Genomic DNA, 15,369 nt, shown 5'->3' with positions numbered 1-15,369 from the left:
TTGTTTGGTAGGAGAACAAAATTTAATGCTTTAGGCCGTCTACAGCTTATAATCTGTGGGTAAAAAGAAAAAGACAATTAATAGGCAAATTATTTTTATCGGGATTAATTAAATCTTTTCATGTACCAATTAACAACTGTTAGAGTTGCAAGTTGGTGGCCTCATGGGAGTTACCTGTTAGGTTTAAAATACATGTAGGTAAATTATAATTTACACATATATAACATATACAGATTATAGAAATACTTCGGTTCTAATATTAAGTTGGATAACTAGTTTATCTAAGTTTAAATTTGTAATTAATTGAGCAACAATATGTATTTGATACTAATTGAGTCAGATCAGGTCACATCTTAGAGATATTGGGCTCAATGGATTGAGTCTAGTTATTTTATTTATTTAAATTAGGATTTTATTTAATTAGCTAAATCTAGCACTGCATAGATTCGGGAAAATATTCACATAATATTCTAGAGACATTCAAATAATAGCAAACCAATTAGATAAAGATTTCCAACCTCTAGATCTATAACTTTGGTATTCACCACTTCTCCAGATTCGGAATCTATCTGTGCCGAAACGAAGGGTTAATCCGAGAAGATAAGAAATACTAGTTTACTTAAACTTATTTTAGACTTTTTATTTAATCTCTATAAATAGGCTCTTATAGCTTGTATCTTAGATATGCTTAGAATGAAAGATTAATTGACTTTTGCTCTACCATTTCTCTCAACTATGCCGTTGGACTCTACATCTCCTTCCTCCTTATAAGTTGGATAACTAGTTTACCCAAGTTTAAATTTGTAACTAATCGAGCAACAATATGTATTATACTCCACCAACAAGCCCATTAGAATTAAGCAAGTTCATTAGTATATCCCACAATATTTAGAGAGAAAAGAATATGAGAAATTTTTAACCAAATTTAAAACTTAAAAAAAAAAACACTGAATAATTTTCTTAGTTTTCTATTAAATTACTTGAATAATTAGGAAGCCTTTTTATCCTTCCCATTGTAATTTCCTTTTCATCTTTTCAGTTCTATTTGTAATCTGGTAACTTCTTCTTAATATATATATATATATCTCAATGAGATCTTTCCCATTTCTCTATAAAAGAAAATAAAAGTCAAAGAATAGAAAAGTAGGCTATTATATTAGATAATCAATCGATTTAAAAACTTGAAAAGTTATTTAGTAAAAAGATCCCAATAATTTTTATCTTCTCCAATGTTCCCCAAGCCCACAAGAAGTTGCTAGTGTTCTCCCTTGCCAACTCATTGGGTGCCCATCTCTTAGCTCGCATATAATAACTTTGCTGTACAACCCTCTACAAAAGATGGCTTTTAAACGTTGAGCTTTTATTCTTTTACTGCATTGTTGTCAAAGTTGTCAACTTTTTTAAGGTGGTCAAAGTGGTCAATGAACCAGAGGACATGGCAGTGCTCTGAAGGTTTCACAAATTAGCAGACATCCTCATCGTTGAAGACTTGAAGGTAATAATTATCACTCTACTTTACGACGCTTAACAAGTGTCTGTCCAAGAATTACGATTGCTTGTGGTGAAATCAAAGTCGATGCACAACTTTTGACATTAGTTCTTAAGTAGCTCGTGGGATCATGATTAATCACTGTATTGCCAGAATTTTGTATAAATAATGCAGTATTCATCAAATAGTTAACATGTATATAATCAAAGATGCTCCTATTGTGTTTAGATTGTTAAAAGGTTAATATCATATGAGTTTACTCCGTCTATCGGAAACATCATTAAATCTTTACTTCTCTCAAGAAAACTAACTAAAATACAATAATATAAGAACGAGTGGATAGTATATATATATATATATATATATATATATATATATATATGGTGGAAAGGTTAATGTGTTAAACTCAAAATTAGGCAGAAAACTATTGGTATCTCTCTATACAATAATTCATTTATATCTGACGGTGTGGTTCGAGCTCATATGGACAAAAAAGATTGAGTTTTTCATAAATTAGCTAACAAATTAGCAATGTGGTTAACTTCTCTAAAACAGTGGAAGACACCTGATTTCTATTGGAGAATATTGATGGGAGTTTTGCAATTCAATTCGAGGAGCAATCTCGACAGTCCATGGGCTTTAGCTCACAATAGTGTAGCCTGGAGAGATAAGACCTCGACATGCAAGGGGTTGTTAGCCAAGCCCGGTAGAGCACCCGAGAGAATATGTTCAACATAATGAGTCCTAACAATGAAACCTAATTTGATCTTTTGGTTGTTGGTAGTAGCTTGAGGTGCCCTATAGGTGGAACCATCCAACTCTTATCCTATCATTCTCGGTGAATCTACTTGGCTTCCTTATTAGCTAAAAGTTTTCCAAGGTAGGAGCTAAGAGGTGATGGATCAATTGGCTAGTCATGCACTTCTTATGTTGGAAGACTTCTTCTTTCCTTGCTTTCTAAATTTGTCACATCTCGATAGTAATTAGGCACCACGCCATATTTGTCGTATCTTGCTTTAGGTATTTTCCTTCGCATAACTAATTACCATAGTATCATGAGTCTTTTAAACAAATAGAGACCAAAGTGTCTTTCTATATCGACTTACAGACTCTTAGCCCTAATGCACTCTACTAACAAGTGTTGCTAAATTTCTTTATGAATGGAGCACAAAGGGGGAAAAAAAAAAAAGCTTTTGGAACCTTTCATTAGTTGGAAGGTGATTCCACACAACTTTCTAGTGGAAATTTTTTAATTTTAGGATAATCGGAAGCTTCTATAGGATTTGTCGTTCTTCCCTATAGTATTGAGCTTTAATCTAGTATCAGCCATGAAGTTGGTGATGGAGGCAGTCGTAGCCTTACTCGTAGGTCTATATCCAACTATTAGACTCCTAAACATAGGGTAAAGACATGGAGTAGATCAAATTATCTAGAATTAGACCAAAACATATCCTCACTCTTCTAGTGAGCTAAGACGAGAGATTAATAAGCCAGTCAACCCTTTTACTTATTAGCTTCCATCCATATTAATAAAAGTAGATCAGAAACTCATGAGGACATAGTTTAAACAAGAGTCCTCTAAGATACTAGTAGAATGGCCACTACTAATTGATTTAGTATGATCCATCCTAGTAGTAGATAGAGTGTCTAAGAAAAGTTAAAAAGAAAAAAAAATGAAAGACCCATGGGCCTTGGCCTTTAACCCACGCCACAGTTTGGAAATCCTGTACTTATGAGTTATTAGAGTAATCCACAACTTGTTAGCTCCACTGAGGAGATCAATGGCATAAGGCCCATCAATCCCTAACTTCACACCTCTAAGATGCCGAATACTTAAGCCCCCATTTAGGAGTGGCTGACTATAATTGTCTTATCTAATAAGATGAATGCTTTTACTATGTTGCCCCTTACCCCAAAGATAAGAGCGGGCCATTCTGTCAACTTTTTTATCAATGATGTACAACAACACGGAAGTGCAGCTCATGACATAGATAGGATAGCTCGCCAAACTTGATTAAGGGTGGCAAACTTCCACCTATCAAGTTTATTTCTCACCCTAAGCAACATATTATCAAAATACTTAATTCTAGTCATAGAATAATTAATCTGAATGCCCAAGTAGATAAAAAGGTAAGCACCTTATCTCATGTTCAAGATTCAAGCCAAAGCTTGAACTAGGAAAAAACTGGCCCAAATAGGATGGTAAAAAGCCTATTTACTCTAATTAACTATTTAATTTATTAGTGTAAAGTAATTATTGAGTAAATCATTTAGCACATCGTAGTTAAAAGTATTACTGTTCATCAGAAAACATAAGGTGATAAAATTTTAAATCATTTGATACATAAAACTCATCTAGTAAATCATCGATCATAATAGAATTCAACAAACTAATAAGAACTTACGCACATACAATAAATAAATAGGGAGATAAAATGTCACCTATTAACCAAAAATACAAAAATAGGTGATTCAACATAAGCCATAATAAGTTTAATCCAACATTCATTAAATAACTTAACGTAGACTTTTTGTATATGAATTTTAATAATCATGGCTCATTCCTTTTACCCTTTTTAATAAAGTGTATACTCTCTTGAATAAAAATAGTATTATCCATAATTGACAGGTCCGCCATAAAAGTCTCATGACCGACACTAAGGAGCACGGCTTTCATGCAATTAACCCATATGAAATGGAGAAAGAAAAGGTCTTAATCCCAATTCTTAAATTAGAGAATTCACAGGGGTCAACATGAAAAATTCCAGTTCTACAAAATATACTCCAATATTATAATCTACCTTGGGAGATGTTTGCAAACTTGCACTATGATTACTACTGTTCCATGGAGACCCATCTGCAACGGCAAGTAGATGAAGAAAAGAATCGCTTCTCCTCCCAATTCCTCGTCACCAGCATCCTAGGGTTAGGGTTAGGGCTTGGGTTTGGATTTTCCTTCCGCTCGCGATCCCAATCCCTGAAACCCATCTCGACCGCCGTTAAGGTAGCCGACGGCGCCATCAAGGGCGCTAAGGCTCTGCAAAACCTACACTCCCCTTCCCCTCTTTCCCTCCTCCTCGCCTCCAAGGTACTCCTCAAGTGCTACAAGGCGACGAAACGCCTAAACCCAAATTGGACGGGGCCCAGTACCGGACTCAATTTCCTCTCGTCGAAGAGGTTTAAGGCTTGCTTGGGCGCCGCCAATTTGGCCAGATACGCCACCTCACCGCTTTCCGCTGATGGGTCTTTCGGATTTGGGGTTCTCAGTTGTGGATACAAACTTTCGAAGAATTCCGCGAAAGTTCTCGAAGGATTCATTGGTTTGCAGCTCGATTCGGCGGTGAGGAATGGTGTTGATGCGCTGGGTTTGGTCGTCAAGGCAGCGGGCGTTGCAAGGGAGGTTGGGCAATGGATTGCGAGAAGGGGCAGGAACGATTGCCGGTTTGCGAGGACTGTTGGGTTGAGGTATGAGGTCTGTTTGCGATATAAAAGAAGTAATTTTGGTACTGATAGTGGATGTGTAAGGGGATTTAGAATAGAATTTCCTGTGTTGGAAAAAGCTAGGATAAGTGGAATGTCAGAGTTGTGTACTACTGAATTGCTTTGCTTGGCTATTCCTATACATTAGGCAACAGTGATGAATTTAGTGTAGGTATTGTAATATCACATTGTAATTTTCTAACTGTATAGTGCATGTCTTGTTGTTATTTTTAAAATTGACTGTTAAAAATCATTGGTGGCTGATCGGAAGTTTAATCATTTGATGCTAGTTCATATGGTATTATTTTGTATTGACTTGTTATTCTCATATTGAGTTAAACATTTCAATTGAATTCAGTAGTATAAGTGATTCTGATTGGTAAATCGAAAGCCTGTTAGATTTTATAGTGGAGCATTATCTAAAAAAATATATAACGTTTGCATGTGGCTGAACGTGTGTGGAAGTATACAAAGATGATCTCAAATGATGTGCTTCTTGTGCATTGCTCTACTTTCATCCTTCCGACTTTTTCTCTACTTGAGAGTTGTAAATTTCTCTACTTTCAGATACCAGCCTGATGCACTGAGAGTCCCTTAAGAGATTGAGACAACTTGGTGTTCTAGACAGTCAAGTGTAGAACACAGAGAAAGCTACATAGTATAGGCTTTTGTAACTTTTTGATTATTGATTCAGAGCTTTTGCTTCTCTTTATTGCACCCCCTCATATGTGATATATATGCTGAGTTAAATGGACCATAACAGGTAGGGGTTAGGGGAAGATCCAAACCACTTAGCTAATGCATAGATAAAATTAGATACTCTAATGGCTAATCTATTACAGAATGACTAGATGATTCAGGTCTGACATTTTGTTAAACAATCCACAAACTGTAGAATAGCTTGATTATTTTTATAATCAGCTACTCTGGTAAACAATCTAAGGCTAGCACTTGGTTGCAAAATATGGGACTTGTAGGTACTAGTATACATTCTGTATTTATTTGGGAAAGAGTGGATGGAAAGTTAGGTTAGTTTACTTCCCAGCTGCATCCACTCTCCTTTCTGACTTATGATGCATAATTCTTCCTCTATTTTCTCTCTTATCCCCTTTATACCCATTTCAGGTCATGCGAGATGACCATGCAAAATGAGCTAGAGGGAGGAATTGATTGGTTTTATTCTTCTTTTAATAAAGTTATTGAGTTTAATATTGGGGTTGTTTTAAAAGCTCTTATGCTTCATCTTTGCCTAGGAAGACAATTCCCGACTGTAGAGTTGTTTCATTTCAGCTTCATTAGAGCACTTTATATATCAAGAGGAAGTTTTGTAGGGTGTTGCTTGTGTGTTATGTGAGCCTAATTTAACCAATGAGGCAGGTCTCTTTCTTAATTGTGTTTTCACCTTTAGTAGCAAACTGACTTTTGAAGAATTTATATTAAGTTGGCAGCTGAGCTTAATAAAATTGGTTAGTTCTTTCATTAAGTCATCTCAGCTAATGAGTGTCATTGTTGCTAAATCAACACTTGAAAAGAAATCTCCGAGACGATACTGATCTTTCATTCAATAATCAATATGTTTCCATTTTTTTATCGTTGTCACATTGATAGTGGATGAAGATCGTATTAATGTACCATAAATATGAAACTATTTATCGTACATCACATTTTGTTGGATATTATTGCATAAGCCAATATGTTTTGGTTCTCATGGAGCTACAGGACATGGATCTTTATTCAGATTGCCTCTGTGAGATCCAGAACTTTGGATTTGGAACATCCAAACATCATATGTTATATTGTTGACAAGACTTTGCAATCAATTTCAAATTTTTACTGTTCGATAAATGTACAATAGGTATAAACATACATATAAACATAAATACAACACACATTGGTGCGAGACAACACCAGACTCATTTGTGATCATCATTTATTTGGGTCATTTTGCCATCTCTATTTGAAGTGTTACAGTTGTTCTAACGCTTACAATGTGGTCCCTAATTTTGATGTGATGAAGAATGATGTTCAGTTATAGAACAAGGAATTAAGAATGGGAAAATGTTGCTATCTCTGCAATTGTGATGAATGATACACAACTTTAACCAAAAAAGACTATGCATGCCATTCAAATTATTGAATGGGAAAAAGGCATCATATCCTTTGGTGAATGGCTGCACACCGAAAGGAAAAAACAAAAAGGACAGCACGAACTTGGTTTTCTAGTAATATTCAACTCATATACCAAGACTGAAGGGTGTAGTTGTACTTGAAAGAGTTCACACCACTTATATGTGCAAGGATATCTGAGGAGTCAAGTATATCTTCTTCTTCCTTCACCATTACCTGCAACAGACCATAGCAATCATTGCCACATCAAAAATAATGAGACATTCTTGGCACAAGAGAAAAGCAGGTGATATGTTCTTATAGCATTTTGATTACTGCTAAAACTTGGTGCCTTTAATCGTGCACTAATTCAAAGTTTGGTTTATTTTGGTTCAAGCAGGTAAGTAAATATAGTGAAATGGAAACGGACCAGATGCACTGGGTTTTATTGTTCTAGTAGGTCTCATCATATTTATATTTGAAGTGTTCTAGTTTCCATTATATGACTGGTACTTCTAGACTATCACAAGCTTACAATGCCCTCAGTTGATTTTATCTCGCACTGTTTCATATTAATACAGATATCTGTCCTGTGTTCATAGTATTCAACTTAATTTAGGAATCACTAAACCATCCTATCGTTCCACTGTATTGTGATATTTATAGGCTTGTTAGTTCTGCAGTTGTTGAGTGTTGCAAAATAGAAAAAACATTTTAATTTGCCTTTCATATGGTCCAATTTAGAATAAATATATACAGTCTTACTGTCTGTAATTATTGACAGATTATGATTCTTAATATAAAAGTCTATCTGTAAGTTTCTTACAAGACTATATTGATTTCTTTAGCCAATGCAGTGCAATTATATAGATTCTGTGAACTCACTAAAAAGTAAAGCATTACTACTGGGATTTATGCTTTGAGATTTGTATCAACTGATTTAGAGTTCAATGCTGACCCTTGGAGGAAGAGGAAATTTATATATAACTTACTTCCTCTTCGTCATCAAATGCATGATGGTGGGATCTGGGCCCTGTCGCCTCACCAAAATCATCGTTCTTTGCGAATCTCCCACGGACACGAGGTCTGCTGTCTGCTAATGTTTTCCTACAAGCATACTGCATATTTATTTTCATCAGTTTGAACTGTTAGTAAAATGTCATTTCTGATCATAAGCACCATGCCATTATTTGGATGTGATTATGCGTTTGATATTACCTTGATCTTTTTGCTGAAGTTTCGTTCGTTCCTCTTCTTCATGTATCTGTGGATCTTCTCCCTTCTCTCTTCCACCGAGAGGCGACCAATTTTGAAGGTGGAATCTTCTAAGCCTGATGATATCTCTGATGCAGGTAAAGATGTCGCATTTCCACTGCAACTGACCATCAGGTGTGGAGTCCCTCCAACTCCCTATTTAGTAAGATAAAAAAATTCTGATTTGTTTTTGTTTTGCTGATAAATGTGATACTGAAGTTTTCATAGGTTTCTGTTGGACGATAAGATTGAGGTTTCATTTTCATAGAATCCAATTTGGTAATGGAGAGGACTATGCTTTTTTCCGCATGCCTTCTATTTTGACACTGTAAGCATAGGTCTTGATGCCAGATTTAGGTTACAGGAGTATATTTTTAGCATGTGAAGATATAAGGTCAACGGTCTATTTGTCGACCTTTCTGTTGAAACTTTGTGGATAGCATCACAGATTGAAAACTCTAATCTATGATAAAGACCTAGGATGTGGTTTAGAATTGTAGCCTTTCTTACAATGCCAATCATTGGTTTTTTCTAATATCAAAGTTTCATCTAAGATCTAGGTTCAAATCTGACAGAGGGTATGAGTTCTACTTCCTCTTTTAGTTCCACTGTGACATTAAAAAAGTGGCTTACCTAGGTGTTCCTAGCTGCAGGTAGGGCTGGGACTAGATGCAACTTTGTTTCAATATGTCTAGGGGAATGCTGAAATATAGTTATACTACCATATTAGAGGAGAAAAGTAGTAGCTAATTATACCTTCACGTCTCCTGAGCTATACACCCTTTGCATGGAATCTTGTCCATTGTACATTCCCATCATCCCACTGCTCTCCATCATCCTCTGCAACTCTCCCATCTCCTCCATCCCTGCCATAGCCATCCCGTTACTGCTGAAGTTATTAACATAGTCGCCTTGCCCTTCTCCACCACCACCACCGGCAACTGCTGCTCTTGAATAGAATGCTGCCTCTAACCCCATATAACCTCCCGGAATTGCCTTCTCGAGGCCCTCCTCATACCCCATTGCAACTGGAGTCATAACATTTAGTCCCCCCATTTGGATCGGGTCTACTCCATTCGACGAGTAGGAGACGGCAGCGGCGGTGTCTGATAATGTAATCTGGTTGTTTTGATGGTCAGTGCATGGTGGTGCGGCTGCGAAGGGGTAGTGGATAGAGGGGACGAGGAGGTCCAGGTTGGAGTCGGGCGGCTTTTCAGTGTCGAGGAGGATGGAGAGGGCTGCAGAGTCGAGTAAGGGGAAGGGAGAGAAGGTGGCAGAGCCAAAGGCATCGTCGTCATACCAAGAGAAAGGAGGGGTGGTTGTAGCCGCAATATTGGTGGCGGTGGTGGTCGAGGAAGAGACTTCATCTGATGATCGGACAGGTGCATCGGAGGAGTTGTAGGGGAGAAGGCCGCCCTCACTGCCATCATCACAGAAGTCAAGGATGTGGGCGGCTATCGGGCTTGACATTCCCTCCTAGTAATCACAACAACAACATCATCATCAACAAACAAACAAAGGAAGCTAAATTCATTATATCATGCATGAGGTGATTAAGAGATTATTCTACTAACCACACCTTCCATGGATTACGGGAATATCTACGGTCCAAGGCCTGCATCGAGATCAACAGATGGGATGATCTACACTTGGTATATCTATGTTTTTCTCTTTCTTCTTTCTCGAGGATAGGTAGAAAGCTGAACACCTTAGATAACTCGGGAACGATCCTAATATAGTCGTCATGTGGTGGTTCTTTTAGTTTCTTCCCGAATGAGGTCGACGCGTGATCGAAATGGGGAGGCATGCGACATCGACCGTTGACTCATTGATGTTTAAGTGACTATGAGGTCAACTCATGAGTTGACTTAAAGCTCTGGTGGGAGTGTGAAAAGCATGTAGGTATGGCCATGGAAGATGTAGGTCGGAAAGGTGCCATCATGCTTTAGATAATAATCATGGGCTCTTGCTGCTTTAGATAATTGACAGGTCGCACCCAAAAGAGAAGAAAAGAAGTGTTGCCTTTTTACCTAATTAGAGAAGTTAATCATGTACCAAAACAAGTTTACTCATTTGATTTATATTTACACTCAGGCTTCTTGTCCACAGACAAATTATGTTCGAGATCATCTTGGATAAATAAGTCGAACAGGATTCAAAATTTAAGCTTAAGATGTAAAAGAACTGAACTTGAGCAAGGTTTAAAGTTCGCATTCGGTATCTAGTTAAGAAGTGTTTTAGTTGTTAATCTAGGGTCTAATAGTTAGATAGTTAGTTTCTTAAGTTTACCCTAGCCAGTTGAGCTGAGATGAGCTCGACTTGCTAAGCCAAATGAGCTGGATATGTGCTTGCTCAAATTCTTTTCAAGCCGAACACAAGTTAGGAATTCAACTTATTCTTTCAGCTTGTGTTTGAGTTCCATAAATTTAATTCTGAATCAAACTCCGCAAGGCACAGTCACTCATGTTCGACTGTTGACACCTCCTATCCGTGATCGAGACGGGAAGGCATGCAACACCGACAGTTGACTTGTTGATGTTTAAGGGACAATGAGACTAAGAAACATAATATCAAAAGGAAATTACATTATTTGCCGTTAAAATTAATAAAATCTTTATTTCAAAGCTTTTAAAACATCCTGAATTAAGTTTCTTTTTAATATACAAATATAACATAGATGCAAAATAATTTTAATACTCTTCAGTAAGTTCTTTGAAATTAAGGTAGAAGTAAAAGGAGAACTCATTTGAGGTATTTTAGTTTTGTGTTTTAAAAAGAGTAAAATATTCTATATTCAGTTAGCTGCTATTGGTTAAAGGAAACTCAGGTGTTTTTCGAGACATTAGAAACGAAATGTATGGGTCGAATAATAGTTATTGGGCATGGAATAAGATAAAGAGAACCATAATTTAGCTTGTGAAAGATGAATAACGGAGGTATCACGAGTCGTTGTGGATAAAAAGTAGGGTTAGACTAAGAAAGACAATTGATAGCTAAACCTAGCACTTATTCTTTGATGCTTGCAACTGAGGCAAAGCATAAAGATTCTCCACAATAGATCGAGTTGGCCTGGTCATGTCCAAAAGATAGGGTTACGACTTTTATCGTACTCATCCACGGTAACACTTCTCCTACTGGGCTTCATGTGGAGAGAGAAGGATAGAATATTAATTTGTAGACATTCTAATCTTTGGTGTTTGTAGCTATCCACTTTTCTCGCCATCTAAAATAGTGTCTCTAGTGCAGTAAATGTAACATCTGGAGGGGCGATGCTTTGACGTGAGAATAGTATCTTGGCATGTAGGAAAAAATACTAATGAAAAGAGTGAAGAAAACAATGCATATATCTATAGGAATAATATAGAATATGTTGAAAAGGTTTAAGATCTCCTAGCTTTAGCTTCACTGTTTAATGTCAAGTTAATATTTGGCCATTACGATAGGCCAATGCAGGGTCATTTTGGGCAAAAATGAGGAAGAAATGGGCCAAAATGAAGCACCTACATGGAGTAAAAAACTTTTATTCTTCAACAAAACAGTGGAAGTAAACCGAAAATGCATTATGATTAAGCATAAAGAAGAAAAGAAAGAGTACTGGAAGAAGCTTTAGAGAAAGTAAACAAAAATAAAGCTATAGAAGGGTGGGGTTGAGAAGTGTTACAATGGAGAGCGGCTCCTCCTCAGGCCTGCGGATCACGTCCATCTCTTCTTGGCGAGCTCCTTTCTAATCGAAGATGAATGAGAGAAAGGAAACAAAAACTTATGAACAATTAATAAGAATCCTATTTCTCTTTGCACTCCTCCTCCTCCTCTCAGTACTATAACTAAAAGAATGATGATAATGGAAAAGAATAAGAAAGAGAAAGGAATCCTCTAATTCCATGGCAGACACCTTCATCCAATATTTATAGCCAGATAGGGAGAGGGACAGATGAGAATAACACGGAGATAGAGAAGTGGGACGCTGGTTGAGTTATACTATTATTGGGGTGGTGAAGAGTAGAGAGAGAATAAGAGGACAAAACTAACGGACGTTTAATTTCCTCTTCCTCACAAGACTAGATAGAATAAGAGAAGGCGCCGTTAGTTAATCGATATGCCACGTAAGATCGGCATGTCCACGTGCCAGAAATTAGAGATTAATTACCATAAGTTTCTTAGTCTTTTGCAGTGGAAAAGGATATGCTTTACTAATGTTTGATGTATCTAGTAGCATATATTCTTTTACTTGATTTAGATGCAGTAGACCAGGAGATTAGTTACTAAAAATTTCCTATTATACTAACTGCCAACCAGAAAAGGAACATATGGAGAGAGAGAGAGAGAGAGAGAGAGAGAGAGAGAGAGAGAGAGAGAGAGAGAGAGAGAGAAGAAGCTTCTTATCATGGTAAGTGGCAGAAGATTAGGTCCTCAGACACCTAAAATAGCCACTCCAAATTAGCTTGTAGATTACTTGAACTATTCAAGTTGCCAGAGGTCACCAATGTCATTTGACCTTGAGACATTGGATGGCATGAGATGGATTCTATTTGTCTCTTACACTTGCTAACGTTGATATCATCATCTATGAACTTATGCAAGGATAAGAGCAGTATAAAACTTATGCAAGGATAAGAGTAGTATAAAATGGTTAGTTGATGAATGATCTTTTCATGAAATATAACTCTAAAGAATATCACCATGATTAAAATATTGCTAATGCTAGTCTTCCCTTGAAGCTATTCATATACCTCTCCATATATAATACGTATTTTATCCAAAATGAAAGAAGCACATATATAAACACGACGATTGTGAAATACTATAAACAATGTGTGTGTGTGTGTATATATATATATAGATAGATAGATAGATAGATAGATAACCTTAATCCTGATGACGACAAGCTGAGCTTAGAATCTGGTCATCTCATGCAGGCAGTCTTAATATGCTGGATTAGTTTCCATGCTGCTTTCAAGATGTAGTCGTAATTATTTGCAAACAGTATATATGAGACAGAGTCTATGTGACATGAACTCATTGCAACTATATTCGTAGACAAAGAGCCCCAAAGCCAAGTAGTAGATGCCCCAAGAACCAACCACTCAACAAAGGTATCATCTGAGTCCATGGCCTTTTTGTTCTCTGAAGCTAGCCTTTGCTCATTGCTCTAAGGGAGACAAGGGCAGTCCAAAAACTGACCCTTGAGACTCCTCCCCATCAAAATGGAACTAATGCCCATCAATCCCTTTAAAGGGGCATGGCCACTGGCACTGTCTCAAAGCCCTCCTTTTGCATCAACTAGGTCCGCAATCTTGGAATCTTTAGCTCCCCATAAAGATTAAAGTCTCAGTTTCCTGTGGGCTAGGAGTACACAGGTGCCTTACAAAGCAAAGAAAGAGTTATAGAACATTAGCAACAAAATCTTATCAAGTGGTGTGGTTGCCATCACTTTAGACCAACATTGGGACACAAGATCTACTAATACTAGTACTTTCCCACCTCGTCTTGTCTGCATGCATTACAGTGTATCATTGCCTTGGCTAGAACTGCTACAATTCTTCTTCTAGAGACCTTGTACCTAACCATTTTGGCAAATATCTCACACAATATATGTGTCCATGAAGCATAATGTTTGCTCTTCTCTCCCGCGACACGAGATCTGCGGCTTTGGGCCTCCGGATCGTGTTCCAATCAAGAAACTTATTCCGGTGATCACTTGACGCGACGCGAGATCCTCGAGGACCTTATTTTGCCTCCCATGGCAGGTGTCGCGGCATTGTACGGCGAGGTATGACTTGTTGACACTACGAAGACGACGAATCTTTCGCTATTGTAAAAGGTCATTAACTTTGGTAAATCGATAGTGATTTTGATTACATCAAGCATATTTGTGTTAGGATGACGACGAAATTATGATTCTTAGGTATAAGCGTCTAATTTCTAAAAAAAATCAAACGGCCTATTAGCTCAGTTGGTTAGAGCGTCGTGCTAATAACGCGAAGGTCGCAGGTTCGAGACCTGCATGGGCCATTATTTATTAAATTATTTTTATTCCCAAAATGCTGGGCTTTTTCATATAAGGACCGCACTTTTGCGCATAAACACCCCACTTATCTACTATTCATCAACTCCTCTCAGTCCTCTGCTACTAAGCTATATTATAGGAATAAGACCCAAACCCTTCCTTTTTTACAGGGTTTTGGTTTGTCCGCGCGCTCAGTTCGCCACCGCCGACCCCACCAAGAAGACGGGGGGCGACCGGGGAGAACACGGCCGCTACGAGATGATAATGCGTTCTGCGATCTCTATCAGAACCCTAACCCTTGACCTTCCCCGTTTCTCCATTAGAAATTCTGACTCTAATTCATTGGATCTCTTCACGGTAAAGACGCAGGAAGCTTCGGGAAGCGGAGGAACAAGACCCGCGCCCTCTGCGTAGGGTGCAGGCAGAGGAGCTTCCACCTCCAGAAGAGCCGATGCGGCTCCTGCGGCTACGCCGCCGCTCGAATCCCTCAAATGTGAGCGCTTTATTTATTTATTTATTTATATGTGGTTCTATATGATAAATTTTCCAAATTTCTTGTTTCACTATGCGTGGGAAATGGACGTGGTTCTTATTGTTTTAAGATTAATTTCCTACTTGTGTTCCTGAAAGTTTTTCTAAGGCTACGGTTGTACACCCATAGTATATTTTGATTTGGCGGTTATTTATCTATATGTTCATATTGTGCTTTCTAATGCAATATACTGATAGGCTGTTTTGAGATGTTCCTAGAGAAAGCTTTCGTGGGTTGTTGGGGAATCACGTCATCTATATTTTGACGAATTTTGTTGACAAACCTTGTTTTGGAAATAGCGATCCTGTCTTGACAAATGGTCGAGCGGTTCTTTGCATTAATATACTAGTAATTCCATAATTACTGTTTTTCCTGATAAGATGAAGATAAGGTGAAAAGTGGTGCAACAAATATGGGTGGATTGGAGGAAGAATAGGATTCCTTCTTTCTTCAAAGTTTTATGTTTCTGAATTTTGTATTTCCACTTCTCAGCTTGATGAC

The 15,369-nt window shown here is 37.6% G+C and overlaps 1 protein-coding gene and 1 non-coding gene across 4 annotated transcripts; one reads left to right on the top strand and one right to left on the bottom strand.

Annotated features, from left to right (window-relative positions):
- Positions 1–6,894: 6,894 nt before the first annotated feature.
- On the bottom strand, positions 6,895–12,115 carry LOC140763529 (uncharacterized). 3 transcript variants are annotated; one of them, XM_073101752.1, is made up of 5 exons: positions 11,991–12,115; positions 9,086–9,805; positions 8,294–8,485; positions 8,068–8,193; positions 6,895–7,312 (listed from the first exon to the last, which is right to left on the bottom strand). In XM_073101752.1, exons 1-5 carry the CDS (start codon positions 12,030–12,032, stop codon positions 7,199–7,201), a joined length of 1,194 nt encoding a protein of 397 aa, XP_072957853.1. In that variant the 5' UTR covers positions 12,033–12,115; the 3' UTR covers positions 6,895–7,198. The 3 variants fall into 3 exon arrangements, with proteins under 3 accessions (XP_072957853.1, XP_072957852.1, XP_072957854.1); XM_073101751.1 differs by lacking the exon at positions 11,991–12,115 and adding an exon at positions 9,909–10,331; XM_073101753.1 differs by lacking the exon at positions 11,991–12,115 and adding an exon at positions 9,904–9,998.
- Positions 12,116–14,267: 2,152 nt separating this feature from the next.
- TRNAI-AAU (transfer RNA isoleucine (anticodon AAU)) lies at positions 14,268–14,341 on the top strand. Its single transcript has one exon. It is a non-coding gene; the product is annotated as a tRNA-Ile (tRNA).
- The last annotated feature ends 1,028 nt before the right edge of the window (positions 14,342–15,369 follow it).

This window comes from Typha angustifolia, chromosome 7, assembly GCF_048772165.1.
Source record: "Typha angustifolia cultivar Huaian chromosome 7, ASM4877216v1, whole genome shotgun sequence".
Lineage (NCBI taxonomy): Eukaryota > Viridiplantae > Streptophyta > Magnoliopsida > Poales > Typhaceae > Typha > Typha angustifolia.
Note: the sequence above shows the minus strand (reverse complement) of the source record. Positions and strands in the feature narration are given on the sequence as shown.